This window comes from Pleurodeles waltl, chromosome 10 (assembly GCF_031143425.1).
Source record: "Pleurodeles waltl isolate 20211129_DDA chromosome 10, aPleWal1.hap1.20221129, whole genome shotgun sequence".
Lineage (NCBI taxonomy): Eukaryota > Metazoa > Chordata > Amphibia > Caudata > Salamandridae > Pleurodeles > Pleurodeles waltl.
In genome coordinates, this window is record NC_090449.1 from 602,766,218 (window position 1) to 602,789,134 (window position 22,917).

The 22,917-nt window shown below is 41.2% G+C and overlaps 1 protein-coding gene across 2 annotated transcripts in view; it reads left to right on the plus strand.

Annotated features, from left to right (window-relative positions):
- The window catches only part of OXSR1 (oxidative stress responsive kinase 1), a 645,496-nt gene that overhangs the window by 550,654 nt on the left and 71,925 nt on the right, over window positions 1–22,917 (plus strand). For both annotated transcript variants that reach the window (XM_069211068.1, XM_069211067.1), the window contains exons 15-16: window positions 6,271–6,323; window positions 14,864–14,932. In XM_069211068.1, coding sequence (XP_069067169.1) covers window positions 6,271–6,323; window positions 14,864–14,932 — 122 coding nt within the window. The remainder of the gene's footprint in view (window positions 1–6,270; window positions 6,324–14,863; window positions 14,933–22,917) is intronic.

A 22,917-nucleotide genomic window follows, 5' to 3' on the forward strand; every position in this document is an offset into this window, starting at 1 on the left:
TGTTGCGTCGTGTATCACCACCCAACGTACCTAGGAATATCCTCTTCTGCCAGTTGTCTGACACTATCAGCCATCGTGCAGCATGTTGTAAATTGGCCGCTTAATAGTAGTAGGGCAAGACCGCTGTCTTTCAAATCTCGTTTAAGAACCGACAAGGCCACTCTACTTCGGCATCCGGCCCAGACCAGGGAGATCAGCAGGCTGATTGTGATTTGGCTTGAGTCGATTGTCGCTGAGCCAACGCTGCGACTCAAACCTGGAGCCCCAGTTTAAAAGTTGCCAGCTCTGCCAGTCAGGCCACTTCTCCTAAAGAGAGAGAAAGTAAAAAAAAAAAAAAAAAAAAATGATGAGGGGAGTGGGTTAAGAATCAGAAAGAGTGATTCTGGAAGTGTAGTGTTTAGAAGACACGAGGCTTGAGGTGGAATAAAAACTAGGCAATCCTGGTATTCTTATCCACTGCATTTGACAGTGGTGCATCGGGCTCCTAAGAAAGGTCTCGGTTCCATATATTCTTCCCAAATGAAGCACTGATTTGAAGTCTCTGATTACACGCAGGCAACCCATATGTTCGCTGGAAAGTGAGTAGTCTTCATTTTGCCTGAGGACACATTTGGGAGATCTGGACCTTTTTGTTATATCAGAGGACACACTCAAACACCCGCCTCCCTTCCCCTTCCCTTTTCTTTTTTTAGATGAACATTTTGGCTCTTTAGGGGCCCTTGCTTGCATGTAGCACACAGAGAGGTGGTTTGTATGCTCTAGTTTATGCCAGTGCATTATTACATCAAGCGAAAAGATGCACTCCTTACTTGCTGCTTGTGTCTTTTTTACAAGCAGGTGGTTTAAGTCTTTAAACTTTAAGCATGGATCTCAGCTCTGGGACTTTAGTAATTCTTAACTAGTCTGCTAATCTGTGACCTAAAATTAATGATGAGTCTTTAGGTCTATTTCTGCAGTTGAGTTCCAAATAATATTAACAATGTGGACAACTTTACAACTTTACAACAGCTGTTCTTTCAAATTTCTACGATTTCACAACCACCTTATGGCACTCCATTTCACCTTTTTGTTCAGTCCAAAGGCTGAAGTTCAGTGTGATGTATTACAAGGAAAGCACGGCAGAACTACTTTGTTTGCAATTTAGGATGTACACAATGTTTTCTGGTGCTTCATCATCATAGATCAATCATTGTGCCTACAAAGTGTTACTATGCCTGCCTTTTTCTATGCACCTTTCCTCACATTTGCCACACCTTACATTTTCCGCAGATACACCAGTATACTTTCCATGGAGATGCTGATGATTCTATCCAAGGGTCTGATAGCAAAGTACCCGAGGCCAAGCTGGGGATGGGATACCATTCCTAGTCCCAAAGAAGGATGGAGGCTTTAGACCACTTCTAAAGCTCAGGTTGTTGAACTTGTTTCTTGAAAAGATCAGAGTGATAACACTTGCACAAGTTCAGCTGGCCTTGGATCGTAAGGATTGGATTGTGTACTTGGCCCTTCATGTGCCAGTACTGCTATTGCACAGGAAGTATCTCCGATATGATGCGCAAGCCAAACACTTAAAATTTACTGTCCTGCCTTTCGGCATTACATCATCCTCCTAAGATCTGTACGAAGGTCATGTTGGTGGTTGCAGTTTGTGGACACACATTGACAGCTGTCTGTTGGAGGTGAGTTCAAGTGTCATCACCGACAGGGCACAATGTCGTCATCCAGTAGGATTTTCCATCATATTGAGTCCAAATCTTCTATCTTCTCAGGCACTGCCCTTATTGGTGATCATTCTGAATACTGTTGCCTAAAAGGCTTTTCCACCTCCACAGCGAGTCCAGGAGATTTAGCCTATAATCCCAGTGTTACAGGCAATAGCTACTGTTCCAGCCTGTGTGGTTCTGAGGTTTTGTGGTCGTTACCATTGCATGTTCTTCCACGCTCTCAGTAACACAGGTAAGCCTTTCAATGGCACCTGTGTCTGCTCTGGGGTCAACATTGGGGAATCCTGACAGACAGTATCCGTATCTCTACGAACGCGGCTCAGCACTTTCATTGGTAGATGACGGACGGCAATTTGGTAAGTTGCAGGGTGGTCTCCTTACCCCGGTCAGACATTGTAGTGATTATGGATGCATCAGCTTTCAATTGGGGAGGTCATCGGGACAATGTGGAGGTCAATTGTCTACTGTAGAGCAGTACCATTACATAACTCAACTGGAGTTACTTGCAATCTGGCAGACTTTCAACTAATTTATGTACTTCTGGTATATAACCTGTCTAACTGCAGACTCCTCAGTGCCTCGCTGTCCTGGAATGTAGGATTGCTGGAGTCTATAAATTTACAGATTAGTTTTTGCACACTGCCAGTGCAACTTCGATCTTGTTAGCCATGCTCCACAAGTAAGGCCATGCAAAAAAACAGTAGACAAACTGACGTCTGCATAGAGGGAGATGGTCCTGTATGTTGCTCAGTGTTGTCATGTTAGTAGGTGAGACCGTCATGATGAAGGCCAATGACACCACCTACCGTTGTGCAGAAGGTTTTGGTATGCGGTATGGCATCTGTGGCAGAGCTGTTGCAAGTGTTTTGGGATCCAGCAGCATCTGTGGAAACTGACATGGTGAGAAAACTGTAGTTCAAGTATCCCCCAGAAAGAGTGTTACTGAAGGAAAGTAACTTTTTCTTTTAAAGTTATTCTTTTTATCTTCTTTTAAGTCAGTATTCATATGCTTAGGTCTGTAGATTAAAACCATAGCTTCTTTGATGGCAATACTGGTGAGACCGTCTTGACTGTATGTCTTTTTTACCGCTCTTCTATTCTGCTGTTTTATCATGAACAGACAACTTGGCAGGGCTCTCCACAAGCAAGTGAAGTGGCCCTTATTTATCCACCTGTCTTGCATCGATTTCACAGAGAGCCTCTTCTTGGGTTTCCGGTGGTACCCATGCTCTTTTTCCACTCCCACCGTGCTCCCTAATTCTTTAAGCCTTTCACTCTGGACAGGAAAGAGACTGTCACTTCCTGCTCATAGTCACTGCTTACATGTTGCTCGCTAAGCCTGGTCTTTCCCACCGCTGTCCTAGATACCACAGGTTAATCCATGTCCCCAGTTCTGCAATCTTCTTATTAACCTAAAGTCTGAATAGTAGATTCTGAGCTCTTGCACTGAAAGATTACTACTTTGCTTTATGAAATATTAGTACTTCTATGTCCCTATGAAAGATCAGCACTAGTAACTTCTAAGCACTTGCAGTATGAACACAGAATTTGAAATGTCACGTTTTTTCCTTTGGATGATCAAGCATACACTTGTCACTCGGTGTTTGTTTCCTCTGTTTTTCCCAGCCAACATTGCTGGCCATCCTGTATGCTTTTACCTTCCCAGACTTCTTCAGGTACACACTACATTAAGTGCTTCAATAGTTATGTCTGGGAACACAGTAGTGATTCAAATCCTGATCTCTCTGGTGCACTCAGAGAAGGGTCGCTGCAGGTGTTACTGCACTGGAAGGTACACACAGACAGGAAAAAGACAGCTGGTATGTGTCTTGTTTAGCTTAAATTAGCTGTTGAAATTTAACGTCCAGGGCATTTTGGGAGATGTGGTAGAACAGGTCTGTCTTTACCTGCTGTTGTACCTGACAAAGTTCTAGACCGACCAAAACAAGAAGTCATGGATGACCATGGGTTGACATGTAATTATGCATAAACGTCTTTCCAGCTGCTGATGTGCCTCGTGAACAAGACAGCTAGCCATTAAAACTAAACTGTTCTTAACATTGCTAGCTCTTTTCTTCTCTTCCACCCTACTCCCACCTTGCCACTTAACTCTTCTTGTGCTCAGCCATTGCTCTTGATGACGCAGGATCTTCCCCTAGGCGGAAAGAGGACCACTAGCACATTCCATTCTCCCCTCTATGCCCCATACTGTGCCTCTCCTGTTCTTGGTGTCCACAGTAAATTTATTTAGGTTACATAATATCTTCTCTCCAAGCACACATCATAATGGCATTTGATCAAATGAGACAAGAAAGGAACTGTGACAAAATCCCTCCTCCCCAGTCCTCCTACCACCCTCCACCCAGTACCTCCTCCCAAGCCTTCCATCTGTGCTGCACTCTGAGATGACAGAGCCTTGAAGCTCAAAGGCAGCTGGAATTAGATTGTCATGGATCTATGACACCCCTGCTCAAAGCATTGGTTCTGTCTCTCTTGTTTTTTTAATTAGCCCTCTATTATGTCACCCAGACGGCCATCTAGATCCATAACCACCTGCACCTTCATAGTGGAAATGTAGACGCAGCAGGAACTTATGGCTTTGGTGTGGAGACATCCCTAACTTATGGATGGAAATGAAATTATGTTCACTAACACTGCATGAGCGTTTGTATTTGAGGCTTGACAACTGAGTGAATGGAAATTTAGTGTGGCAATAAGTTATTACACATGGTACAAAAGGGTAAAACCTGGACTTGCCCTCTGTGAAGGAGGTATGCACCTGGCTCTCCAGCAACCCTAGCCCTGGCTTGACTTTACAGGCAAAACATATGCTAGGCCAGTCTTAATGTTACTCAAACCGTGTTAAAGGGACATAATTTTCTGAACGCAGCAAAAGTGAAACATGAATGTTTATTATTAGTAGATTGATGTGATATATGGAATTGGTAACAAGAAGGCTCTGCTGCACTACCAGAATGAACATATTTATCAATTGATTAAAAAGGACATTTAAAAAGCTACCAATAAAGGCCTAAATATTATAACTAAAATCAGCATTTAGTTTCAGAAAGAAGTTTGTAAACTTGACTTACCCAATTTTGATGTGCCCTATTCTTTGCTAAATTGCTCCATCTGCTCTGTTCCTGCTACTCAGAATATTAAAACAAGGATCCGTTTCAAAGTGGTCATGACTAGTACATTGGACTACTTAGTCCTGTCCTGTTGCATGAGCTGATGTATTTTGTAATTTTTATTTGATGGATGTATGGCATGCTTACATTGCCACTGTCGCCAATACACTTTTAGTTTTATTGTGCACCACTTTTTGTCTGATTACCTCCACATCTCTGAGGGCTCTGCTTGTGTGATTGCAGATTGCATGATTTTCCCCATACTTTGGCTGATCATGGCAGTGCGGAGGTGACGGTGGCGCTGGGGACCTTTCTTTGACCACCTGTCTTGAGATTTAAATCTCATAGCCACCCAGATGTTTTTTAATCCACAACAACTGAACATCTTCAGCTGTATTTCGATCCGAACAAAGCCACAGAGATGGCAGTTTCTATCTGTTTGGAAAGCATAATAGTATTAATTGAGAGGGCTGTTCATTTCTGTGGAGGTGGAGGAGGGTCCAAGGATGCCTAGGATGGACCTGGATAGGATTCAGAACTTTGCTGTAGTGCTGCAGTCGGACTATGCGAGAACACATAATGACCTTTTGCTGCGGCAAAGGGCAAATAAGTAGCACTTTGATGCTGTGAATAGGGAAGTTAATTTGTGTTCCATCCATGAATGTCATTTTGGTATGCCTAGGACAAAACAATGGTCAACCCTTGGTGCAACATGTTTGAAAGGAATTGGTAAGCTCTTCCTCTGAATGTCCACTGTTTAGAGCCAGACCTGGTGGTCAGGAGTGGTGTGTCAATTTGTCTGCAGTGTGTACAGTACCATGCATATTTATGCACTCCAACCACAGATTGTTTGTAGGGAAGAAGTCGCTGGTGACCCTTATCGGTTAACCTTTGGTGCGATTGCCTGGGCTTTCTGAGATATTGTGTGCCATTAAATCTTTGGCTACCTGTTAGCTCATTGAGTTCAAGGGCTATGGCGGTGGTTCACCACTTGATATATAATTTGTGTCAAACTCTGTTTTCACTGATGTTTATCTAAGGTATGTTGCTAGGGACGATGTAACTACCACACTTTAATTGATTCCTTTGATAACATACATGAGTAATCTGGGTTTTATTATGAACCTTCTCTTTTTTTCTTTCAATGAAAAATTAAAACAGTATAAAAATGTTTATTAGCCATTCATCTATCAGTGTTGATTAAATTCAAGTATTTATGAAAGGATCTATGAAAGTAGTTAATTTACCTTTTTGATATTAAAACATAACCTGTGTATAATTTAAACGTTTTTATGTAACCTACAGTGCTCTCTAAAGCTCCAGTTTATAGTTCCCTGATATGATATGTAAAATATTGTAACTAACGTTAATCTCTGTCTCTATATATGCATTTAAAAATGTTTTCTATTCAACAGGAATTCAAAGAAAGAATTAAATGATATAAGATTTGAATTCACTCCAGGGAGAGGTAAGCTAGACAATAGAACATACCTAAATTAATTGGTATAGTTAGACATTTCAGCCTTGTGAAATCTGATCACACCAGCCTTCCATTCTGCTCTAGACTTGGTTGTAAAACTGATCATGTAGTGCACGTTTCACAAAAGTGAGAAATCCATTCCTAGGAATAAATCTGCATTTAGAGTATGTTTCAGGCTTTTATAGGAATCCGGTTACTGAAGACTCTGAGTCCTTTTAAAAATGAATGACAGTTGTAAACTTTCTGGAATACTCCACATCACAAACTTTCCTTAGCAAATTTCAATCTAGAAGCTCACATGCTCCTGGTTGAAAACCTGCATGAGTAAATTATGTGGAATTAATCATTTACACAGTTCCTTTCTCCACAGAGATTATTTTCCTAAGGAGAAATTCCTACCTCCGGCAAGCCTCTGATTATGGGATTGTTTCCCTTTTTCACTCTTAAAAGGCACTAACTCTTGCCTCAAACATCAGATATTGTACACATGTTTAAATGGTGACACACTGCTTGCCAGAGGTAAGTGCAAACCCAGAGTGTTTGTAAATGTTCACCTATTCCTGTAGTTACACTACACCTTAAATTATGTTTCTGGAAAACTTGGCACAAATTCCACCATCAAAGGTGATTTTTCGTAAAGTGAAATTACACAAATTCTGAATCTGTGAATTGTGAGATACTTTCCACTTGGTTGCACAAAAAAAAATTGTCCAGTGGTCCAGAACAGTTGATAAAGCATGGAACCCACTAAGTGTTCCTTACCGTTCATTATTTTACTGCAGAGGTAATAAAAAAGGTTTAGTTGACTACATTTATGTGAATATGTATATTTATCATACTTATATGAACTATAGAGTACATGTGCTTAGGTTGATAACAAATCATATGACCGTAGTTGTAGTTCTGGTTACTCTACTTGACACAATTGTCTGAAACTGGGGGAAAAAAACCTCTCCCAATGTCTCCGTTCCTCTATCTGCACACATAGGGAGTACTACATGTTAACAAAAGTGGTTTGTATTTGTGTATCCAAGTGCTTTGTTCCAAAGATATTTACAAAATCTTCTGATTTGGGAGGCATTCTATACAAGATTTATCATGAGTTCCATAAATTCGTAACTATACCTTCATTTCTGTAACTTGAAATGTACTTGTTTTAGCGTGGCGTCTTCCCCAGCCTGGGTACCTGCCAACAACTAGGCCACACAGAGCTATAAATCACACCTCTTTATTCCTCTGGGCACACATGTGGACTCCCACATTCTAAACCAAGCTTTCATTTCATTACATTCCAATTTAGTGACTGTCGCACTGATACAGAGTCTCCTGGGATCCAGAAATGTTCTGTTCTAAATCATTCAAGACACTACTTCCCCCCCTGTGTTAAATGAACATTTGTTTTGTTTTTTAGAAAATCATTAGTAATACACATGTATATAAAAACATATAGAATTGTACCTCCTCAATCAATCTTCTTGCCATTTGTATCATCCAACCTGAGTGGATTACTGGAAGCTGTAGGCTGTCATCTTCAGGGACAAAGATTAATAAAGATGGCAAGGAATCATCAACAGTCACTGAGTTTTCAGAATCAGTCTTTCTTTCACCATCACGAGTTGAAGACAAATGAAACACAGGCCTGAAGTGAGAAGAGTCTCTGGTAATAGACTTTCCAGGATGCTGGGCAGTCACTATGTGTCCTTTGGTAGACACCACTTGGAAAGGTTTAGCATCACAACGAGCATCAGATTTTCTTTTGCGTATCTGTCAAACGATCACTACAACTCCTTTTCTGAACAAGAGGTCTTTTGCATATCGCCTCTTGTCTACATAAATGTTCATTTTCTGTTTGTTATCCAAGTCCCTGGTACGAATCATGTTTCAATTTTTATCTCTTACAGTAGTCCATTGGAGCAGCTTGGTTGTCATTGCTTTCCCAAACAAAGTCACAGGTCTTCACCCGTGTTCAAGTGAGGTGTTGAATGATAAGCTTGTAGAGTAGAATTCAATACTGGTTTCAAGTTGAGTTTCTTGAGAGTTGCATGCTGCACTGCTTTCTTTAGTGTACTTATAAAATGCTCAACAAGTCCATTGACGTGTAACCATAAAGGTGTGAGCTTTTGATGCTCTATGTTCAGATGCTCCCAAAATTCTTTCAAATCTTTACTGTTGAAGGGAGGACCATTGTAAGATTTGACAATGGTTGGTATGCTCCATGTTGCATAGATGCCATCAAGTTTTTTTGATTACTCGTTCATGAGTTGTGGATAAGACAACTTCAACCAAAGGCACTTTTGATCATTTATCTGCAGTCACCATTAAATAATCTCCATTATCAAGTGGACCAAAGAAATCAATGACTGTTCTCTCTCAAGCATGTTAGGGAGTTCTAACCTGTTCAGACTATGTTGAGTAACTTTGGTTAACAGACAATTGCATATGTGACAGGCCTTTCCTTTTCCTTTTCAACTTTCTCATCTAGGTATGGAAACCAAACTCTGTTTCAGAGAGCTCTCTTTGTGACATGACAACAATGCCCGATGCCCTTTAGGAGACACTTCAGTCACTTTTTGTCTCAAACCCTCTGGAATCAGGGTCCTCGATCCTTGTTATATAACTTCTTCCTGAGTTATGGACAATTAATCTTTGACAATTTTTGTATTTTTGATATTCACTATTATTACTGAGACGTCTAATGTGTTTATTCCAAGACTGATGTTTAATAATGTTTTTTAACTTCATCAGGCCACTGTCATGACTTGTGACAGTGACAATCTGAGCTAACAATACAGCAGAGGGTGTACTTGACTTGACAGTGAAATCGATGTAGGCCTGAGCCGTCCTGGATGGACTACTGTTACTTTTTCTGGGTACTCTCGAAAAGCAGTCAGTGGGATTCTGATCCTTTCATGGACAATGCACTATTGTATAATCGTACTCCTAAAATCTCAATCACCACCATTCAATTCGAGGAGACATCTTGGCATTTGGATTGCCAAAGATGGTCAGCAAAGCTTGATGATCAGTCACCAGCATGAACTGTTTTTCTTACAGGAGCACATGAAAACGTTCACAAGCCCATACTGCAGCCAAACTTTCTTTCTCAGTCTGTGAGTAAGCCTGTTCTGTTTGAGACAGACATCTACTAGCATAGGCCATAGTATGCCATTTAGCATTTGGGCGTACACTGTGCTGTAAGTATAGCACCTAACCCGACTCAGTTAGCGATGACCACAATCTGTGTGAAGCTTTGGATTAAAGTGCACCATTTCTGAAGAATTTTCAATGGCATGTTTGATTCTCTCAATACTTTTCTGACATTCGTTTGGCCATTGAAACAAAAGTTTTTCTTCATCAGCTTATGTAATGGAGCCCCAACAGTGCTTAAACAGTAACTAGCCATTCCAAGAAACAAACACACCATTGAAACATCTTGTGGGGGTTCAGTATTTGTCAAAACTTGTACTTTTACAGGATCAGGTGTCATTCCCGCATCGGAAAAGATATGGGCAAAGAATTTAAATTTTACTTTATAGACCTCAAACTTGTCGCCATTCAAAGTCAAACCGGCATCACTGAGTAATTGACATACTTGTGAGAGAGCTTTATCATGCTCCCTCTGTATAGCTCTGAAAACTAATGTCATCGCTATAATTGAATGCATTCACAGCAAGTTGTATGACACACCGAATGATAGCTTGGAAAGGTTCCGCAGGCGATGATGCACCAAAACTAAGGGCCTGATTACAACTTTGGAGGAGGTGTTAATCCGTCCCAAATGTGACGGATATACCACCAGCCGTATTACGAGTTCCATAGGATATAATGGACTCGTAATACGGCTGGTGGTATATCCGTCACATTTGGGACGGATTAACACCTTCCTCCAAAGTTGTAATCAGGCCCTAAGTCTCTTTTATCTAAAAAAAAAAAAAAAAAAACAGGCATGTGTAGAAAAGGTTGTAATATACCTGCAGTTTTCTTCAAATTGTAACTGTGGATAACCTTTGTTTAAATCAATTTGAGGGAAGACCTTGGCACCGTTCAATTGCGTTATGTGAGCAATGTGCGGATCTTGAAGTCGTTCTCATTCAATTGCTTGGTTTGCCAGGTTGTGTTGCTTTACACTTCAGAACAACAGAACTATGCGCTTCAGGATAGTTTAGGGCACAACGTGAAACAATCACTCTCAAACACCTTAATAAGTAGAATAATCAAGTTTATTTATGGTACAAGTTCTCATATAGCAAAACTGACCACACTAAAATATCATGAAAAATAACATGAGAATAACTGCAAGAATACAAGCACTCTGTGATATCATGAAAAATAACATGAAAGTAGCTGCAAGAATAAATGCATACTACACATACACACACAATATGCTCAAATGATTATAAAATGAAAGGCTTCACCGAAAAGAGATTCTGCATCCCTCTGCCGTACATCAAGTCAGGGAACCCAAATCGACTTGCGCAGGTAGTCTCGTTTGGGACAATCAGTCCTCCTGGCTTTGTGTCTAACCCAGAAGAGTTGTGCCCTAAACTATCCTGAAGTGCATAGTTCTGTTATTCTGAAGTGTAAAGCAACACACAGGTGCATGTCTGCACATGCACAGCTCCTTCATGGTCCTTTTTGGGCACTGCTACTGTGGGAGAAACCCATGCTTTGGACCTGTGGAACATTCAACAATATCATGCTTAAGTACCGTTTCAAGTTCTCTCTCAACAGCTTCTTGTAAATGAAAAGCAGTTCATCTATGTTGTTGAGCCATAGGACAGAATTCCTCATTAATATTCAGTTTTACTTTCATAGTCTTTAACTTTCCTAAATCATGAAATAATGAAGGGACTTGACTTGCTATTTTGTTATGAGCATTCATGTTGTAATTCACAGAACTCAGTTCCATGTCACCAGTCGTATTGAAACTGAGCAAGTAGGCACATGCCGCTGCACCTTGAAGCAAATGGATTGGTACTTGTACCTTTGTTTTTCCTATGTTTCACTGTCACTATCAATGAACATTTTATCTTCATGGGTGTAGATGCAGCCCAGGTATACACTTTGATCTTTGACTGCGTAAGCCGCGTTAATGGAGGCAGTTCATTTTACTTCTCTTCGGGCATTATATTTGTCGATGATGAAAGGTATTGAACATACTTTTATTTTCAATATAATCTTTGGACAGTGTTTGTATGATTTTGTTGCTTGTACATGTTGACTGTTCTTTGACTGACTTTATTCTTCACATGCAACCAGTCCAACATGTGCACATTTTTCTGAAGAGCTGTTTGACGATTTTTTATAACAGTCAACTTCGTTTAGTATCTAGTTGCCTCAACTGATGTCGCTACTTGGCGTGTGTCGAACGTTGCTTCTGGTATGTTCTGGCAGCCAAATTGTCTTCGCACTATGATATACTTACTTTTTCCTTTGCTCCACATATCGTCACTAAATGTTTCTCTTTACCACAGCATTGGCATATCTGTCCAATGGCGGGACACTTTCCTTCAGGTGGAAATGAAAATCCACAACTGAAACACACCTCTTTCTATGTGTAGACATAATTTTGTTGTTCTTTTGTTTTGAATTACTTCTCACGCTCATGACTGTGGGCACCTCTGACTTCCATGTCAACGGCTTGTTTCTCAGCATTTTTCTCGGTTCTGGCAGCCCCTCACACACGCTGCAGACTAAGAGTTTCTTTCAGCATTCGTTGTCTGAAAGATTCGGAAAAGCATCCATTAATAACTTTAAGCTGCATGGCTTCTTCATCGATTGTTTTATCAACTCTTTGACGTTCTTGACTGAAAATGTATTGTTTATAATTGACTTTTGGTACTGGATTTAACTTGAGATTCAACACATTCTTAATCTGACGGTATGTGACCACTTTGTCAGTGCTCAGCATTTTCTTTAACTTCTCTCACACCGTCTCCACCAAGATTTTTTAGATATTTGATCATCTTTCTGTTAGCAATCTCTTCAAGTGCATCAAAGAAATCTTCAAATGTCTCTATCCAGGCATTCTATCTATTGCCAATATTTTGCCCTTTGGCAGTATCCAAACGTAGTGGGGATTTCAGGAAGGCAGCAGCATTGTAGACCAGTTTTGGACTTACTGACATTGAGAGTACATGCTCTCGGATACTGTAGGATGATTAGGTTTGTGCAAACTCTCTTTAAAATCTTTTGACGTTTGAGCTTCAGGGTTGTCCTTAATATTAGTTGGAATGGTATCTTCTTTCTAAGCTTCCATCTTCAAACTTCTCAGACCCAACTGTTGCCTTCAATGCTTAACTCTTAGCAGATCTATGAAGTTATTCTGAGCCCCACTTGGTAGCTTGATGAGCAACTGCTTTAAGTATGGACAGCTATGTAAGCTCAACCCAGAGCACCTGTTCTTGAGCCACTTCATTGACTCCTGTGTCACTATGACTCCCTGTAGCGGGCTTGGTTAGTCATCTACTTCATTCTTTTTAGATTTCAACTTGTATTCTCTTACACCTGGTTGAGCTCTGTCTGATTTTTGTCTTTAACTGCTCTGTGTAAACTTGGTTGAATCCGCCTTCGGAGTTAACACTCCATATAACTTTATTTTGTGTGGTGTAGCGTGGTACCTTTTTGTATGATCATAGCTGTAGCTTTGTGACCACGATGTGTACATTTCTTAGTGAAGGTTTCTTTCCATTCACATGCTTCACACCGGCTGGAGTTCCGCTTTGACTCCACCTACGCCAGCTGTCTATTCGGCACTTCAAAAAAGGCACATGTGGCATGCACTACAAGTTTGCTTGGACCATGGCAAACTCTCCAGGAGAACAGTTTCCTCTTCAGGTTACTTATCCCATCATCATGCCAGTTGTAGCGTCTTCCCCATCCTGGGTACCCGTCACCGACTCCGGTTACACATGTAGCTGGAAATCATAGGTCTTTATTACTCTGCAAGCACCTGTGAACTTCCACATTCTAAACCAAGCTTTCAGCACATTCCATTCTAGCAATTACATTGCACTGAAAATGGAGCAATGGAGTCTGCTGGGAGCCAGAAAGATTCCGTTCTAAATCATGCAAGACACTACACGTTTCATGTTGAAGCTGATGAAAAATGAAGTTTTAGCAACTTCATTTATTTTTAAACATTTTTTTTTAAAAGGTAACCTTATATTCATTTTATGTATGTTCTTAACCTGTCTCATCAGGGAATATGCAGCAGATAACCTTCACTTGATTTTGATAATATTGTGACCCTTTGATCTCAAACGTTAAGTAAATCACTGAAGCGATGGGAAGACCGATGATCCCTCTCTCTCTGTACACTTAGAGCAATACGAGGCAAAAAAAAATGCAGGACATTAAAAAAATTCCAGACTCACTGGAATAACTTGATCAAAGCACTGACTAAATGTACTATTTAGATCTTCCTATACCCAGAAGAACAAAGATTGGCACCAGAACTGCTGTTACCCAGGCCTGCTTTCATTTCTTTCCTATGGTTTTGAGATTTCAATAGAAATGTGCACTTATTAATAGAAACCAACAGCTACTTTTTGTCCAGGTTTATAGAATTTAACAGCAGGTTTGCCTCTACGGGCATTTAGCCGGTCTATTTGACCTCTTTTAGCCAAGACTATTTTGTCCCCTGTACCCCCAGCTGTTGGCACCTCTTCTAGTTTTTAGGGATTTGGTATTTAGTAAGCTTGTTGAAGTGGTGTCTCTGACTGACGCTTTTAAAAAGTGTAACTACTTACGCACCTAACATGGATTTTGTATTCTGTACTTAATCAGACTAATTCCTAGGTGAGGGTTCACACCCAGTGCCATCTCAACATAAACAAGTCTAGCTTCTCCCTCTTAATCCATCTCTGGATGTCTGTCCTGCTTCCAAGTAGATGTGGTACCGCTCACACAAAGGGACCAGGCTAGAGAGACGTTTCATGCACAGTTTTTTGGTACACATGCTTGAGACCTGTCCTTCATCAACCCAGGATACTTTATCATCACCTCTCCTACATAGTTTTGGCACTGGACTGAAAAGGAAATTTCGAAGAGACCAGCTGAACTAAGCTATGTTGTTAGAAATGTGTTGACGTTTCCAAAACATATTCTGTCAATAGCGCACAGATATGGTTTAAACTCAAGGTACTCTTGTGTAATTGCATATACACATTTTTTTATGTAGCACAGTCAGTCTTTCAGTGTGTTCTTTACATTGTTTCAATTTTCCTCTTATTGTCTGCATTAAGAGTATACTATTGAAAGTAATGAAATTTACAAATCGTTCTCACAGTACCATATGTTTATCTAATTTGTATATAAAGATCATTGTACTTCTTGTCGTACAAGATATATTCTATTTAAAAATGAGTTAAAAAAATATACCCAAATGTGCATCCATGTGGTGGGTATTTAAAAATGACAAAAAGGACTATTTTCTTACTCCGACGTCTTTAAGACTCCGTCCCTTCATTTGTAAGCTTTGTCACCGCATTATGGACACCATTGAATAACTGTCTGTCTTTTTTCAGATACCTCAGATGGCGTGTCTCAGGAGCTTGTCTCGGCTGGCCTTGTGGATGGCAGGGACCTTGTGATAGGTGACTGGAAGCCTTTAACTTGTTTTTCTTCTGTGTGCTGCATTATTTATGTTGTTATTATGAAATGTCATTTTTTGTAAGAAGTGTTAAAAAGCTTTAAATAAGTTGTAGGCAGGTCATTCACTGAAACCAAATCTAATATATATATATTTTTACATGTTTTTAACTTTGATGAATAACAGCAGTGCGTTTAGTTACAAGACTTCCCATCCAAGTGTATTTACATTTCTCTTTGGCGTTGGGATAGCTTTGTTTTAACTGGTTTCAGAGACTGAGGTGGTCTGCGACTGTTTATACAGAGAAAAACAAAACATTATAGCTGAAATGCCTGAACATTTTTAATTCACTCCCAATTACAGAAGTCTCTTCCATGACCCATGATTTTTGTTCAATTTACTATTCAAGACTGGGGCCATCAATGTATATAGCACACTTGACTTTGCCCCAAAAATGACCTTCCAGGCTGCTAGCCCAGTTTTTACTGATAGTGTGTAAAAAAAAATGTGTCCACTGCAATTAAGTACGAGTGGTTTAATTTAAATAATGCATTTCCATTGACCAGTTTTTGGTTTTGAGGAATATCTTTCACTTCATTCTCAAGGAGGCCTACAATGGTTTCAGTTTATTGTAGATTTGGGATGAAAGATAATCTAGAAATACTGTTCTTAGAAAGATCTTAAACCTTCCTTACACCAAATGATTGTTGCACTGGAAGTTTTCTATGTTGTGTTAGTGGTCTTTGCAAATGTGAGTAATTGTCACAAGATCACAGAAGAAGGGTATGGTAAAAAAAGAGAATAGCTTGGTTTAAGGTTTTTGACTGGATTTCTTGGGTTTATGAAAATGTTCTGTGAATCTTGCCCACATGTTCAGATTTCAGATTAAAATGCAGAAGTCTGCTGGTTGGTACAAATGAAAGAAAACAAGGAAGCATATTTTGATGTAGGTCTGGTCAGGCATTGGCAGTATCATGTCGGTTTCAATCAAAGCTATATAATTGAGTATTAATTGGATGCACAATCAAAACCTGGCCCATTTCAAAATTGTTTGGCCTTGTTTTTCATCACGTACTTTGGAGCAAAGATCAAGATCTGTTTTTAGGGTCGCACATGCTCTGGCCTCTGTTGTAATCTCTCTGTGGTCTTTTAACCACGCCCATGAGTTTGGTTGGTTTGTGGGCTTGACTTTTAAAATTTGCTTGATTTCATTAGTGAAAAGCATGCAGACGTTTTGCCTTTTCTGGTGTTTAGCCCTCCTCGAGAGCACCGGTGAACTACTGAAAACATACGAGGCTCTGTTGAGCAGATGCGAGACCCATTGCATTGCAAATGCTTGTTCTACTTTATTTTGGAATTGTGTTATCAGCTGTGTGATGGTACTAAAATCCATTGTTTTACTTTATGCGGTACATTTTCACGGCGAGCCCCACACTGCATCAAATTCTTAAGTTGAAACTACTTCCTGGTTATTTTCTTTGTGCAGTCCACTTTCTTGCCAGTACAGATTATTATGAAAAGTCTTTAACTTCAGACAATAATGTTCCCTCTACCCTCAAGGTAAAAGACAATGACCTAGTTGACAGGCTGAAGGCCCTTCCACAATAAATAACACTAGCTTATTTCGGCCCATTTGAAGATGCACTCCATGGACCTGTGTGGTGACAGTTGTTGTGGTAAGTAGATGGGGCCTCAAACTGTTGGGTTGGGGATAGTTTTTGAGGGGTGTCCCCTTTCACACTTCAAATCTCCAAACCTCTAAAAAGAATAACCTGCTTGGAGTTTGTGCTGGAGGCCATGTTGGGATCTTTCAAAGAAAGTCCCAGAGAACAGGATGTTTCATAGCAGAATGCAGAATCTCTTAGTTACTTTATACTTCAAGTTCTTTCTTCCTACTCTTCTAGGGAAAGTGGTCCTTGTTTACAGGAATAACCTGATAAGATTGCTCTTTCAGCATTAAAAAAGATTTTAGAAATTGGGTCTCTAATTGGCAGAGGTATGCACCCTGTCCAAGTATGGACCATAGTTCTAGTCAGGGTAAGTCACAACGCAACCTAAATTATCCTGTGCTCACCCTCGGGTAGCTTGAAACAGAGCAGGCAGGCTTAACTTGGAAGGTAATGCATAAAGTATTTGTGCAATAACTTGTACAATAGCATAGTGAAAACACCACAAAAAGTACTCTACACCAGTTTAGAAAAATACATCATATTTATCTGAATAAAAAAACAGGAAACCAATATTCACAAGATAAGATATTACTTTTTAGAGGTTTAGCAAGTCTTGTCCATAGGTCAATATATGTATGTTAGCACAAAGTACTGGGGATGCATAAAAAATAATGACAGGGCCGCAGTGGATGTGATGCATCGGAAGGTAATTCGATGCATTGATTTTTACGACATGGTTGAGGTGATGCGTCTATTCTTTCCTCGCTGGCAAGGGATGTGTTTATTTCCAGGTGGGCAGCCTTGCCTCCTTACTGCGGTGCAGAAATATTTTGATGCTAAGGGACGATGAGTTGAAAATCCAAAATGGGCTGTGAAAATAAAATGGGCACTGCATTGATCCGGTAGGCGCTGTGGCGATTTTCAAGCCACCAGACATGTGATCTATCAATTCTGTAGGCTATGCGTTGATTTTTGCAGGCATTCAGTTTTCTGACGCAGTGGATTTTCTTTCTCTGGTGAAGTCTTTATTGGTCATGAGACTTCTTAACAGGAGGCAAGATAAGTCAAAAATCCTTGGAGATCACTTGTGGAGGTAAGGCAGAGTCCTTCCAGCAGAGTCAGGGAGCAGCAGGGCAACAAGCAGGAGAGCAGTCCTTCCAGAAAAGCAGTTCAGATGAGTCCTTAGGGCAGCACGGCAGTCCCTCTGACAGAGTCCAGTTGTAGTTCCAGAAGTGTCTGATTTGAAGGGGTCATAGACCCAGTATATATACCCAAATGTGCTTTTGAAGTGGAGGAGACTTCAAAGAGTGGTTTTGAATGCACCAGCTCACCTTTCAACCCAGTCGTGTCTGCCAGGAGATCTGTTGGTGGTTATCAGTACTTTGTGTGAGGTCAGGCCACTAGCCTTTGAAGTGTGAAAGCACCTCCTCCCTTCCTGCCCAGGAAGACCCATCAGTATGCAGATGCAACTGAGTGTCCTGTGTTTATGGCTGTCTGGTGTGTAATGCCCAAGTGGAGCTGTCAACCAGCACAGGCCAAACGTGGATTGGAGACCTGGCTGTAAGGCACAGAGAGCAGATTGTGCAGAGAAATGCCTACTTTCTAAAAGTGGCATTTCTAAAATAGTAATGTAAAATCCAGTTTCACCACTAAGCAGGATTTCTCACTACCATTCCAACCATACCAAACATGACAATGCCACATATAGGCATATAAGGGAAATCCTAATGCTGGATTATGAGAGGAGCAGGCTTCACAATAGTGAACAAGCATTTGCAACGCAATAGGTCTCATTTTGAATAAGTTGGGGTCCTTGGTTATTTGGATCAGGACACTATGTAGCATGGTTCAAAAGAGTCCCAGTTTATTTTAGCTTAAGTGACAAGGGATACGGTCTTGGACCGTTGTTATACAGCTTGATTGTCCTTCACAGGGGCAGAGCTCCTTGTTAACACTGCTTACTTTAGGCTGTGCTGAACCTCACACTCGGCCTGGTATTTAAGTATTTCAGGCAACGAGATCTACGTTGGCCCTTGGTATTTATTCTACTCTCCCTCCTTTTTCATAAAACTCTGACTTTGCACATAAGTAATGGGGAAGCGGAAGGCAGATGACGTCTCCGCGCCACACTCTGGTGCTAAAAAACACAAGAAGCGAGTCAGTGGGAAAGTAGATGACCACTCCAAGCCTATTAGGAATCAATTCGAAACTATTGACTCCTTGTTTGAGGAAGTTGAGGCAATATTAAGGAGTCCATCTATTACTGCCCCCCCAATTTGTGCCACTGTCACGCACAGGAAGATTCCTGATCTCTTTAATAAGAAACCATGGGCGCCTCATTTGACTGTGGAAGTGGACCTTCATCCGCCTCCTACAACCCAGGCTGCAATTCCTTTACCATCAAAGAGGCATATCCCGAACGTCGAAGCCGTTGAATGCACTCAAACTAAGGACTCCCTCCACTCAGGCCCTAAGACCACAATCTCTACTGACATTCCCTGCTCGAACAGATTTTTACCCCTATCCACTTCTAGTGGGAGTCCAGGATGTCCTCTACCCTTAATCTCAGCTGAACCCAATATAGAGGAACAGGACTGGTTGATACAGCCTAAAGGAGCACCTGAACTGGCAATTATTTCCCATAAGCTGGACGATTTAAAGTCCTTGGTAGTGGTAATCTTGGAAAAGATTTCTGGATTAGCTGATCAGAAGGCAGTATGTAATTGCAAACTGCCCAGTACGGATGACCATAACTTTGAGCCGACCGGGGGGTTAAATATGCTAGCAACATTAGATTATAGGGACTGAACTATTTCCCCCCAACGCTCAAAGTCTGGGGCGAAGTCCACAAGCATGGTGATGAACAAAAAGGGGACTTGCCTATCACCACCCCCTGTTACTGGGCGAATGCCCAACCTTGCCTTAAAAAACAACGATCAAAGCATTACTTGTAAAATTCCTTTTTTCAAGAAAGCTAGGGATGGTATGGGCGTACAGGTGCCCATCAGTTCACCCAGAGTTCCAAATCTAGGCCAACCTAGACTAATTCAGGCGATTTATTTGAAGGGGAGACATGGCCAGAGCAGGAAGGATGCCTATATCTACATGACAGGGGTCCCCAGGCTGCCCGCCGGTTACAGGGAGTCTTATGACTCTCTCACCAATAAAGTTATTTATTGGATTCGCGTACATAGGAAATGTCTCTCTGTTATTCGGTCTGATATTCGTGAGGTACGCAGATATGCCCAATCTGATTCAGATTCTGATTATATTTAAATTATTTTTTTCGATTCCACCATGGTTGATAACCTTATGGCCTTTAATTCACGGACTAGTTCTTTGAGAGCTGGTAGAGACACCGGAATTGGCCTCTTTATGCACCCCCGGGGGGCAAGATGCGAAGGAGTGATAGCACATTTTACGCTCATACAGGAGGGGTCCAGGTTCCACCCAAGAGCAATCGACTATTTACGATTGAGATCCCTTCCCCTTTGTTATCCGACTTAGATTGACTAAATGCTGCTCCACCTACAGAGCTTCCTATTGTAGTTACTACGGGTTGTAGAGACAATCTACCAAGGGATTTGGAGCTTACTGTACCCTTGAGAGCCAGGCCCAAAATTGTGCTTCCTGAACTTAATATTTTGTCTTGGAATGTGGCTGGAATAGAGAAAAAGTTGGGAGATCCCGAATGGGTTAGTCTCATTACAAAGCAAGACATATGCTTCTTTCAGGAAACTTGGGCAGAAGAGATAATACATGTTGACGGGTTTATAACATATTTTTCTGAAGCTCAGCCCGCCTCCGGAGGTTTTGGTAGACCAATGGGTGGGCTTATGATCTTATTAAATAAGAAATTGAAATGTGATCACTCTGTATTATCCTTCAATTCATTAGATCTATTGGGTGTTAGACTTACATTCCAACCTGGTTTTATAGTGATCATGGTCAATGTGTATGCGAGGTCCATCTCTTGTAGTATGGACTCCAGGGTACTTGCTCTGGTAGCTGAGTACATGGAACTTCTGCATCCATCTAATTATCTGGTGGTTGGGGGTGACATAAATTGTCCTTTTGTATCCAAGAACCTTAAAGGTAATTTGACATCCGAAGAAGATGAATCTTGGGGTATTCCCCAAACGAAGAATGATACTCCCACCATCGGTTCTTGTATTGCTATGCAGATGGCTTCCCCCTGCTTACAATTCGGACTTAGAGAATGTAACGGTCGTACTAGATCTGATGCAAATCGTGCTCCCACTTTCAAGCGGGGGCACTCTTCTAATACCATTGATTATCTCCTGGTCGACATTAGGCTCTGGTCAAATACTCTGGATATGAAGGTGGTACCTCTCTATGATAGCGATCACAATCCCCTGTGCCTTATTCTATCCAACCAAGCATTTCGGAGAGCCCAGCATCTAGAGACTACTGATGTCCCGATCCCCCGTTAGAACCTTAGGCAAACCTGTGTCAGTTGGCCAAAAGTTATATCAAATCCATTCCTGATTAAGGAAATCTATTCTTCCTTTTTACAATTGTTCTCTAGCTATGTTGAGCAAGAGGCTCATAGTATCCCAATCCTGATCATCCATGTCGAATTGACAATATTCTTCAGAGGATTTTTTATAAGGAAACCACTTCTAGGCATACTCCTGATATCATCCAATCTAGAGAATGTTTCTATCAAGATTGTGACCATGTGAGGCTCAATCTTAAATTGGCCCTCCAAAAGCACTCACAGGAGGAGATCAGGACTGCCAGACATAGCTATACTAAGGTTCTGGATTTAGCAAAGAAAAACTGGGAATTTGAGATCTGGCAGAAGCTGCTGGATACAGTTAAAAATCGAGATGAGGGTTCTTTTTGGAGGTTGCTGACCAACAGGTATAGAGGGGTCAATGACATTTTAAACATGTACATCCAGCCCGAAAGATGGGTGGCTCATTTCTCTGAGATTTATACTCCACCCATACAGCAGGACCCTGTGGACCATAGGGGTGATGAATGTAGACTTCTTATTGAGGGTCCCGCGGAGGACAATGTTTTTACAATAGCCGAAACTCCTGGTCCTGATAAGATACCGGGGGACCTGTTCAAGTCTGAACCTGTCATTTGTGCGTGGTACATAAATACATTGTCGAATGCCATAGCAGCAGGTGGCCCTATTCCTGATTCGTGGCTTGGGGCAGAAATGATCCCTATCTATAAAAAAAAGGAGATGCAGGACTGCCTGCTAATTACCGCCCAATTAGTCTTATTGACAACTTACAAAAGATTTTTTCCAAGCAAGTTTTAGATAGGCTTATGGATTGGGTTCAAGCTAACCAGGTTTTATCCCCCCTCCAGGCCGGTTTTTGCCCAAGAGTTAGTACTATGGACCAAGTTTTTAGGCTTTTCCTGTTACTTTGGAAATACGTTACTCTGGCCAAACAAGACTTGAACGTTGCCTTTGTGGACCTAAAGTCTGCTTTTGATCTCGTTCCTAGAGAGAAACTATGGGAAGTCCTAAACAAAATTGGTGTCCCGGGGAATCTGGTGTACCTAATTCAAAGGTTGCATGAGAACACCTATGCACGAGTAAGATGGGGCAGCCAGGGGGAACTCACTGACCGTATAGACATCAGGCGGGGGTACGCCAGGGCTGTGTCCTTGCACCCACTCTCTTTTCCTTGTTTACTAACGAGGTGGTGCAAGTTGTAACTGACTGCCAAAATGACGCCCTTTCCCAGAACAATTTAAAAATTCAAATTCTTCTATTTGCTGACGACTCCCTTTTGATCTCCAAAACACCTATGGGCCTCCAGGTCCTCTTGAATAGGTTTAGTGTGTTTTGTGCAGATCATGGATTGGAGCTTAACTCTAGCAAAACCAAATTCATGATCTTTGGTCGTGGCCACACCAAACGGTGCACTATCTTACACAATGAGGTTCCTTTGAGCAAGGTATGCTCCATCGATTACTTAGTGGTGAGAATTAGCAACAATATGAATTGGCGGGCCCAAGTGGAATAAAGCTCAGCTCTCCTAGCACACAGATCAGGGGCAATTCTGCGCTTTCGAAAGTCCACTTCTGCGAAAGTTGTTTCCCCAGCCATTAAAATGTATCTAGTGAAGGCTCAGAGCGCAGCGGCCTATGGTGCAGAGGTTTGGGGCTGTACCAAAACTAGCAAACTATCTGTGGGGGAAAATAACTTTGTAAGATCCCTTTTGGCATGCCCTCGCAGTATCTCTTTGGTTCCAGTGTTTCTGGACCTGGGGTTCTCCCACATTTCTGATGTAATAGCCCTAAGGCCTTTAACTTTTTGGATACGTATCTG